At 41.3% G+C, this 10,487-nt stretch overlaps 1 protein-coding gene across 7 annotated transcripts in view; it reads right to left on the minus strand.

Annotated features, from left to right (window-relative positions):
• Window positions 1-9,555, minus strand: part of LOC309375541 (SH2 domain-containing protein 6-like) — a 32,818-nt gene extending 23,263 nt beyond the window's left edge. For 2 of the 7 annotated variants that reach the window (XM_081921348.1, XM_081921350.1), the window contains exons 1-5: window positions 7,710-9,555; window positions 6,642-6,667; window positions 4,217-4,251; window positions 3,740-3,756; window positions 2,999-3,113 (exon numbers count right to left, since the gene is read on the minus strand). In XM_081921348.1, coding sequence (XP_081777474.1) covers window positions 2,999-3,113; window positions 3,740-3,756; window positions 4,217-4,251; window positions 6,642-6,667; window positions 7,710-7,754 — 238 coding nt within the window. In that variant the 5' untranslated portion in view covers window positions 7,755-9,555. Of the gene's footprint in view, window positions 1-2,998; window positions 3,114-3,739; window positions 4,252-6,641; window positions 6,668-7,624 lie in introns of all 7 variants that reach the window. The other 5 variants (XM_081921352.1, XM_081921346.1, XM_081921351.1 and 2 more) reach the window with 5 other exon arrangements.
• Between the last annotated feature and the right edge of the window lie 932 nt (window positions 9,556-10,487).

Below are 10,487 nucleotides of genomic sequence, written 5' to 3' on the forward strand. Positions count from 1 at the left end.
TCAGGTATCTTCCCTCCTTGTAAAATATTATTCATTACATCACAAAGCACCGGAGCTATAAGATCCACTAGTACTTTATAGTACTTCGATGACAGTCCATCTGGTCCTGGTGCTTTCCCTGGTTTCATCTTCTTAATTGCCTCCTTGATCTCATCTGTTGTTATCAGTTTGTTTAATTGGGCTTTTTCTTCATCCATTAAATATTCCCCTCTATTTCCTTCCAGGTATTTTCCTATTTCTGCTATATCCTCGTCTTCCTTTTTGTACAGCTTTTCATAAAATTGGAGAAACTTTTCCTTTATTTCATTTGGGTCTTCTATTATTTGGCCTTCTGCTTTTATTTTGTTGATCACGTTTTGTTTTTTCCTTTTTCTTAATTGCCACGCCAGTAATTTTCCTGGTTTATTTGCTGATTCAAAGTATTTTTGCTTCATAGATTTAATTCTCCATTCTACTTCCTGGCTTAATAAAGTTGAGTATTGTGTTTGTAGCATTTTAGAGATTTGTTTAATCCTTTCATCCCCAGGATTTGTTATTATTTTTTTCTCGCAGTCTCTTATTTGAGTGATAATTTCTTCTTTCTTTAGTTCTCTTAACTTCCTTCTATAGTTGTTTTGTTGGATTAGCAAGCCCCTTAAGACCGCCTTGCTGGCATCCCAGACTATGTCGATTTGTGTTTCTTTGTTAAGGTTTAAATCCAGGTAATCTTTCAGGGTACTTTTAGCCTTCTCAATCACCTCATCATTTTCAAATAAATATTCATTTATTCTCCACCTATACGGCCCTGATGTTTCACATTTTATTTCCACGATTATTGGGTTATGATCCGATAAGGTTCTGGGTTGTATCTCACATTTTGTTGTTCTTGTCGATAATTCTCTTGAGACCCATATCTGATCAATTCTACTCCAGGTCTGGTGTGGTTCTGAGAAGTATGTGAACTGTTTCGCTATTGGGTTTTTATGCCTCCAGATATCGATTAAATCTAGATTTTCCTCGAGGTTGCTAGATGATCTTGGTAATTTCCCTTGGTTCAATTTCCTCTTTTTTCCACTTCTATCTAATTCTGGTATTGGTACTCCATTCAAATCTCCAAGCAGAATTAATTTGTGATTTTCTAATTCTAATAGTACTTGTTCCAATTTTTTGAAAAACTCTGCTTTGTTTGTATTTGGGCATAAACAGTTACCACATTACATTTTTCCCCTTGGTGGTTAATTTGTACTCCCAAAATTCTTCCCTCCTCATATTTGCAGATTAATACAGGTTCCCATTTCTCCTTGACATAGATCACTAGCCCTCTTTTCTTATTTACATCTGAATTGATAAATTCAACCCCCAACCTTTTATTTATCAAGATATGTTTGTGTTTTTTGGCCACATGTGTCTCTTGACAACAGATCACATCATAGTTCTTGTTCTTCAAAACCTTCTCAATTTTATTCCTTTTAAGTTTTTCATTCAAACCATTCACATTCCAGGACAAAAATTTCAACGACATTATTATGCTTAACTTTTGTTATATTCGGGTTTCCGGGCTTATATTCTAGGACTTCTATTCCCTGTAAGTTCCTCCTCTTCTGCTTCTTCTCCTCCCACGGCACCTTCTTCCTCTTCTACTTCTTCTTCCTCTTCCTTCTCGTCCCCTTCCCTTCCCTTCTCTTTCCTTCTTCTTCTCTTGTCTTTGTTTCCCTCTCTATCTCAACCTATCTTCATTCTTTCCAAGCTCTTTCTCATACCTTCTCAGAAATTTCTCCACCTCTTGGGTATCCGTCAACTTAAATCTTTTATCTTTATAAAAGAAAGCAATCCCCTCAGGGAACTCCCATCTGTACTGTATGGCGTTTCTCTTCAGAGCTCCTACTATTTGTCTATATCCTTCCCTTTTGCGCAAAAGTCTGATTGGTATTTCTTTAAAAATGATAATTGGTCTGCCTTCAATTCTTAAATTTTTTTTGTAGCTTGTTTTCAAAATTAATTTTTTCATCTCTATTGAGTTAAAAATTACTAGGCAGTCCCCGGGAGGTTTTTTTAACTTAGTTTGTTGAGATCTCATTCTTATTCTGAAAACATTTTCTATGGTGTATGCCACCTCTTCTTCTTTTATTTCCAACCATTTAGTTAGTTCCTTGATCATTTTTTCCTTTATGTTCTCGTTCGCTTCTTCTCCTACTCCCCTAAATTTTAAGTGAAGCTGTTTCTGTCGCATTTCTGCCATGGCTAAGTTGTCCTACATTTGATCCTGCATTTTATTCACCTCTCTCATTTCTTCTTTAATTTTTTCCATCTCCCTCTTCTGTTCTCTCATCTCTTTTTGGATTTTTTTATTAGTTTCTTCAATTATTTTTGACTTGGTTGACAGATCCTGGATCTTAATTGAAAGTTCTCCTACTGCACCTTGTATCTTTTTATCTATCATCTCCTGCACTTCTCCTAATTTGTTTTCCATATGCAATTCATTTTGTTTAAATTCCTCCTTAATTTTTAGCCATAAAAATCTCTCAATTAATTCTGTTTCCTCATTTTTCCACTCTTAAGTTTATTTCTCCACATTCCCACATCAGTTTGCATTTTTTTTAAAAGTCCTCATAAAAATCCAGCAATGTTTCATTTTTAATTGCTCCTAATATAGAATTGTAGACCCGAGGATCATCTAGTTCACCCCATCTTTGTTTGCAATTCTGCCTGATAAACACATTTTTTGCAAAGCCATTTCCCCTTATATCCCCTTTTGTATGCTATTTCCACCAGTATATGCAATTTTGTGGACACTTTGCCCCAGTATATGCATTTTTTATGTACATTACTTGGCTGGAGAACTGCATTGCAAAATTCAGAAGAGTGCCGCCTTCAAAGGAGGGCTGTGCTTTGGTTCACATATTATTTCAGAAAGTCCAAAATAGGCAGGCTTGCCTATCAATGTAAACTAAATCACATTCCCCCCCCCATACTCTGGAGAGTCCTGTTTCCAGAGTCTTACCCACCCTTCCCAACTTACCAAGATATATGTTCTCTGCAAGCGCTGGAACCATTTGCTTGCTCTGCCCTTTACTTGGGGGGACTTCATATGTATACAGATCGTCTTCCCCCTCCTCTTGAGTATCACTGGGAACCTACAAGAACGGAAGGAGGAAGCTGGGTGAGGCCCTCACATTCTCGAATATGCGGTGGTCCAGGCTGTGTTGCAGTCATGGAAGGCTAGGGAGCAGCCACAAAAGAAACCGCTCTGGGCCTTAAGAACAAAATCGAAGCCAGCAAATAGCCAGGTCCAAAGGACATCCACCTGAGAGTGTGCAGCATGCATTGAAAGTGCCTTCTTTCCCTCAGAGAATCTTGGGAACTGTAGTTTAACACTAATGGAGCTACAATCCTGGCATCGTTAACAAACAATAGTTCCCAGGATTCAGGGGGAGTGGACATACAACCATTGGGCTGGTTTCCATAGATTTTTCTCAATCTCTCCCAAGGCAGAATTGAGAGCTATCCGTAGAAAGCGATAGAAAAACACAGGGCTTTGCCATTGCTATGACTGGGTGGCAAGTACACACACACAACCCCCCCCCCCCGGAAAAGGGGGAAGCAAGTAGAGAAAGTCAGGTTCACTTGAACATACAGATGGTCTGCCATAGGGGGGCTATCTAGGGGTGACGTTGGCGTTAGGGAGCAAACATCAAGAGGGCTCTGGGGCCAAGATGGCAGGGATAGGGCTGGGAGCTGGCTGGTTGTGCAGAATACTTACCCCCTGCAGCTGTTTCTCTGAAACACACAAAGGGCTTTGGCTCAGCCATGTTTTTATCAAAACTTCCCGCAAAGTGTTTCCCCAAAAAACAGACATCAGCAACAAAATCAACAAGCATCATAAGATACCATTTAAAACTTTCATATTAATAAACAGATTCAGTCTCTCAAGGCTTTGGAAAACACCACTGAAAGCATAACTGGGCAGCTCAGCTCAAAGGGGCTGATGGCCTTTGTGCCCAGGGACTTAAGGACACTGCAATAAAGGAGTTTTGGAGGCTTCCTTATATTCTAAGGTCACATTTGCACCAAATGTTTAAAGCATTATGATACCCCTTTACACAGCCATGGCTTCCCCAAAGATTTCTGGGAGCTGAAGCTTGTTAAGGGGCTGAGAGTTAAAAGGGGACACACACACCCCACTTCTTTGTGATGAACGCAACACAGGCATCCCTGTGTAATGTACTCCACTGCTTACCTGGTCGCTTGGGAGGCACAGGTGGGACTCTGGACCTTTTAAGAAGGGCAGGAACAAAATTAGACATTCAGAAGCTTCATGAGCTAAGATGGCAATCTCCCTGTTCCTCTTCCACTTGGCCCTGGGTAGTTGCGTCCAAAAAGGACTGAACAAGTATCTGCTAGAGATGCTCTGCAGCAGTGCCTTAGCATAGTCTTCCCTCAGGACCCTCCTCCTTTCCCCAGCAAACTGTCTATGGAAGAACCTCGTATAATCCTCTGGGGAGGGGCAATGTGTTTTTCTTAAGAATCAATTTCTATTTAAAGTTTTTAAGATTAAAATACAACAAAAGCCAGGCTGATCTAAGAGAGAAAGATAGCAAAGAAACAGAAGAAGAGAAGAAAAAAGAGAGAAAAGAAAAAGAAAAGAAGGGGGGAAAGAGGACAAGCATACCAATCTCTTTATCACAGTTATACCTTAACCCTTATTCCACACACTGAAGAGTGAAGCCTCCAGTCACTATTTCATTTCTCAGAAGGTGGAAAAAGCAGCAAGGGGGTCAACTATTTTGGACCTTATTAACAGCTAAGAACTGATCAATGAGGTGGAAGTAGTGGGAACCTTGGGAGAAAGTGACCATGTCCTCTTGGGATTCATTATACAGTGGTACCTCGGGTTAAGTACTTAATTCGTTCCAGAGGTCCGTACTTAACCTGAAACTGTTCTTCACCTGAAGCACCACTTTAGCTAATGGGGCCTCCTGCTGCTGCCGCACTGCCGGAGCATGATTTCTGTTCTCATCCTGAAGCAAAGTTCTTAACCTGAAGCACTATTTCTGGGTTAGCGGAGTCTGTAACCTGAAGCGTATGTAACCCGAGGTACCACTGGACAGAGGAAAGGAAAAGCTGAGTGTAGCTGGACACACACACTGCACTTTAAGAAAGCTGATTTCAAAATGATTAAGGAATTACTGGGTGAAATCCCATGATCTGAAAACTCAAAGAGAAGGGAGTCGGTAATGGATGGAGTTTCTTAAAGGTGAGATACTGAAGGCACAATTGCAAACATTTCAATTGCAAAGAAAGAAAAGTGGGAGACATCTAAAAAACAACAGTGTGACTGCATAAGGAGCTTGCAGATGAGCTGAGATTTAACAGAGGCATGTGTAAGGAATGGAAGAAGGGGCAAATCACGAAGGAAGAATATAATGAGTAGCCAAGGTCAGGTGGGCTAAAACTCAGAACAAGCTCAAGCTTGCAAGGAGGTTCCAGATAATAAAAAGGTTTCTTCGACTATGTTTGAAGCAAGAGGAAGAGCAAGCAAGTGGCAGTCCCTCTGCATGGAGAAGACAGAGAAATGCTGTCGGATGACAGAGAGAAGGCAGAACTGTTCAACCTGTACCTGCCTCTGTCTTCTTCCTAAAGGAAAAGAGTGCCCAACCTGGTAATAGTAGAATAAAGGATGAAGAGGGAAAAAAGGACAAATGGGGAGCCCGAGGCCCAGTGTTGCTCAGTATCTTTGGATATGACTTGAATGAAGGAATTAAGGGGATGCTCATCAGATTTGAAGATGACACTAAACTAGGAGGGGTAGCTAATACCTAGCTATGATAGAACCAGGTTCAAGAGGATCTTACCAAAGTAAAGAACTGAGTCAAAACTAATAAAATGAATTTCAATAGGTACAAATGTCACTTAGGCAGGAAGAACCAGATGCACAAATGTAAGATGGGGGACACCTGGATTGCCTGTGGTACATGTGAAAAGAAACCTGGTGGACCACAGGTTTAACATGAGTCATCAGTGTGATTGCAGCAGCAAAAAATGCTAATGCAATTCTGGGCTGCAACAATAGAAGTATAATGTCCAAAGCAAGGAAAGCCATAGCCCCACTCTATTCTTCCTTGGTCAGACCACACCTGGAATATTGTGCCCAGTTCTGAACACTACAGTTTAAGAAGGATATTGACAAGCTGTAAGGTGTGCAGAGGAGGGTGACCAAGATGATCAAGGGTCTGGAAACCAAGCCTTGTGGGAAATGGTTGAGGGAGCTAGGTTTGCTTCGCATGCATAAGAGAAGTGATATAATAACCTTATTCAAATATCTGAAGGACTGCCATACTGAATAGAATAAGCTTGGGGTTTTTGCTGCTCCAGAGTGGGACCCAAACAAATGGATTCAAATTACATGAAAGGAGATTCTGACTAAATGTGAGGGAAAAGTTTCTGATGGTAAGAGCTTCCCCCCCCCATCAAGTAAATAAATAAAAATACGTCACTAAGTGACCAATCACGTGGCAGATAGCTCAGTTCTGCCCCCAACACAATTCCTGGCTACACCTATGCTTCCAACTCTGCCGTTCTACGATTCTATGGCTCTATGATTCTAAGCCCACTTTTCTGCTTGCGGTTGAGTATAAGCCACAAGTCAATAAAAGGTTGCTCACGGAGTCTTATTCTTCCCAAATATGTTCTGCAAAAAGAAGGAAAGGAAATTATAGAGAGAAAACAAAATTAAAATCTTCCTCTTATATTTGTTAATCAAGAATCCCCTTGGGTAGTATGGAGCCAGACTGTTTGGAAACAAAATAGAGCTATGCAAAAACTAAGTAGTGATTGCTGCATATAAGGACTCACATTAAAAAGCTACAGAATATTGAGGGTCCTTTTTTTGGTGCAGGGTGAAGGTGGCCCAATAGAGACTACAGTATTTTGCATGCCTTGAGGTTAAGCAACTCAAGTGTTTAATTGTCCCTTCTATACCACCTTCTAAAATAGTACAGTTTTGCTTTAATGGCAAAAAAGAGAAAAGAAATATCGGAAAGAAACCAGGAATTTAACACCCCGCTCCCAAAATAGTTCCAGTACACACTTATGTCAGAGTTGCATTTTTAAGTGCACAGACAACCCAAATAACCAAGTCTCAAAAAGCCCAGGACAACACTGGAATGCAATGACGTGATGACAACGTTGTGCGGATGCTCTGTGAAATGTGTAAAAGCATCCCACAGTCTGTAAAAGCATCTCTACAAAGAGTTCACATGATAAGAGGTGCCTTAATTTCTGCCCAGCCTGGGCAGACCTTGCAATGTGCACGTCCTTCTTCCACATACTCGCCACCCATTATAGTGGCAGCTGCCAGTCCTCAGTGTTTAACAGATGTGACATGAAATCAGTCCCAGTTCCAGTCCCCTGACAACTGAGGGGCAGAGGAGGACCACCAACTGCATAGTACATTTTATTCCCAAAGAAGACAGCTTCTCTGAAACAAGAAGCATAAAGATGGTTACCACAATTTTTATTAGGCTTTGGTAACACCTAGGAGTGTCGATTTCATTTTCTCATTTTTCAAATCTTCTGTTTACCACATTTCTCTATCAGTTTGCCATTTTAAAAAATAAGTCCCCACAAGCCACACGGTTGGACTCACTTTTAGCTGACCCAGATTCCCAGCAGAAAGCTCTCCCAAACACCAACCCTAAAATACCTGGGCAGAAAGCAAACGACAATCTTACCATTGTGGAAGAAGTGGAGCTCCACTCAGCCCAGCCAGGGGCCATGCAAATGGGGGCCTGGCCTTGCCAAACAGGCACAAAACGCCACTGTGCCTCATATTTACATACACCTTCCAAAGGATAGATTTACACAGAAATGGCAACAACAAAGGGGGGGGGGCTTAAAAAGAAGAGAGGGGTAGCTAATGCTGCAGAAAACAAAATCAGAATTCAAAATTACTTTAACAGATTGGAGAACTGGGTGCAAGCTAACAAAACGAATTTCAATAGGGACAAATTTAAGGTTCAGCACTTGGGCAGGAAGAACCAGATGCCCAAATATAGGATGGGGGACACCTGGCTTACTAGCAGTACATGTGAAAAGGATCTAGGGTCTTGATGGACCACAAGCTGAACATGAGTAAACAGTGTGATGCAACAGCAAAAAAAGCTAATGCTATTCTAAGCTGCATCAACAGAAGTCTCTAGTGTCCCAGTCAAGAGAAGTCATAGTCCCACTCTATTCTTCCTTGGTCAGACCACATCTGGAATACTGGGTCCAATTCTGGGCATCACAATTTAAGAAGGATTTTGACAAGCTGGAAGGTGTGTAGAGGAAGGTGATCAAGATAATCAAGGGTCTGGAAACCAATTCTCATGAGAAATGGTTGAAGGAGGTGGGTATATTTAGCCTGAAGAAGAGGAGATTGAGAGGAGATATGAGAGCCATCTTCAAATACCTGAAGGGCTGCCATATGGAATAGGGTGCATGCTTGTTTTCTCCTGCTCTGGAGGGGAGGACTCAAACCAATGGCTTCAAGTTGCAAGAAAGAAGATTCCAACTAAACATTCAGAAAAGCTTTCTGACAGTAAGAGCTGTTCAGCAGTGGAACAGACTCTCACAAGAGGTGATGGACTCTCCTTCCTTGGAGGTTTTCAAGCAGAGGTTGGATGGTCATCTGTCATTGATACATTAGCTGGGATTCCTGCATTGCAGGGGCTGGGACTAGATGACAGTCATGGTCCCAGTCTACTGCTGAATCAAAGCAAAATCAGTGAGGTTTTCTGCAAACTGACAATTGTTCCGATTCAGCGGTAAACAGTGGGTTTTCCAGGGAACCTGACGGGACAAATGGAAGAGATTTCGGGAGAAAAAGAGTGGGAATGATCCCACAGAGAGCAGCTGCCTTATACCTAAGCTGACCATTGGTATTGGCAACACCAATAGATTGAGGGCAGTGTGGGAGGTTCCCCCATACTGGGCGCCAAGCCAAGGGGGCACACAGTTGAGAAGATCCCTCACTGAGAAGATCCATTTGGGGGCGCCAAATTGTGGCCTTGCTCAGGGCGCCCACTACCAAAGAGCCCCAAGGTCCGCTCCAAGTGGGATCTTCCCAGCCTTACCCGAGATGTTGAGGATTGAAGTAAGGAGACTCTACCACTGAACCAACCTTTAAAAATAATGTTTGAATCAGCCTTCTGTACTAATTTATGCTTATTTAAATGTTACAGTATTTCCCAATTACTCTTCAGGACTAGAATTTTTTAAAAAGTTAATTAGCATGTTAAGAGTAAATTTGAAACACGCCCATCACTAGAATGATAAATATAAGGGCAGAGGTGTGCAACGGGTTTAAAATGCATATATTTAAAAATAGGATTACAGTGCTCTTTCATTTTAGTGCAATTGCACAAATTTTACATTTTCAATAACCATTTTTGTGTGCTAATGAAAGTGTTGATTTAAAAAAGTGTGTGTGTGTGTGTTATAATGGCACCAACCAGAAAAGTATTTGTGATGGTATGGCAAGTGGCTATAGATGGACCATCCTGATCTGTCACACGTCAAAGCCAAGACAAGAGGAGTCGCAGCTAAGAGAAGCTGCCTTGCTCTGCTAGCCTTTCCAACCAAGCAGGAGAAATGGAAGCAGAATGGGGAAAACACAGGGCAACAACTTGATGAAAACGTGAGTGAATGAAGAAACATGAAATGCCCCTATAGAAATTTGTATCACTGCTTTTAAATATATCATGTGATATTGTAATGTGGCACATTATTGTGTATTGCTTTTAGGACTCTGAAAGCTACTTTGAGTACATATTTGTAAAACAGAGGGACATAAATTTTATCAATCAACCCATAATTACACATCCATATGCACCAGGCAAAAACATTTCTTTTTTAAAAAAATATTTTTATTAAACAATTTCAGCCTAACAAATTATCCGACCATATAATCATTTCTCTTCTGCCAGGACTTTGGCTTTTAATGATCTATGGCCTCTTTTAGTGGATGGGATGCTTTAATTCTGCCTTTTAAAAATACATTTGAAAGATTTTTCTGTTTTGTTTTATAGTTTTAACATAAATGCTACTTAATCATTGTTGTAAATTGCTTTGCAAAACTTTTGGTTTTAAAAAAGGCAACTCATAAATTTCATCCATAATGATGATTTCAGTTCTTTCAGGCACATTTTTTGCTTCCAGCTCTGTGCAATGATGGCACACCAGAAATGAGATTATGGGGAGACTCAGGCTCAGGGACCAGACCTCTCTCATCCGACCCTCAGGGCCAATTCGAGAACACGCTTCTCCCTAGCGCTGCTTCTTGCTCTCCCGGAGTGTTTCCGCCCGCCTGGAACGTGTCCTTGGACCCTGATCCTTACTTCTGCTGAGGTGGGGGGGGGCGTTAGAGAGACTGCGCATGGAGCCTGTACAGAGGTAACATTTCTATTCCTTGCTCTGGCCTCTTTGTGTCTCAGGCCCAGCCCACCACTGTGGACATGTGGCCCTGGAAG

This window comes from Podarcis melisellensis (genome assembly GCF_964234715.1).
Source record: "Podarcis melisellensis genome assembly, chromosome: 8".
NCBI classification, from domain to species: Eukaryota; Metazoa; Chordata; class Lepidosauria; order Squamata; family Lacertidae; genus Podarcis; species Podarcis melisellensis.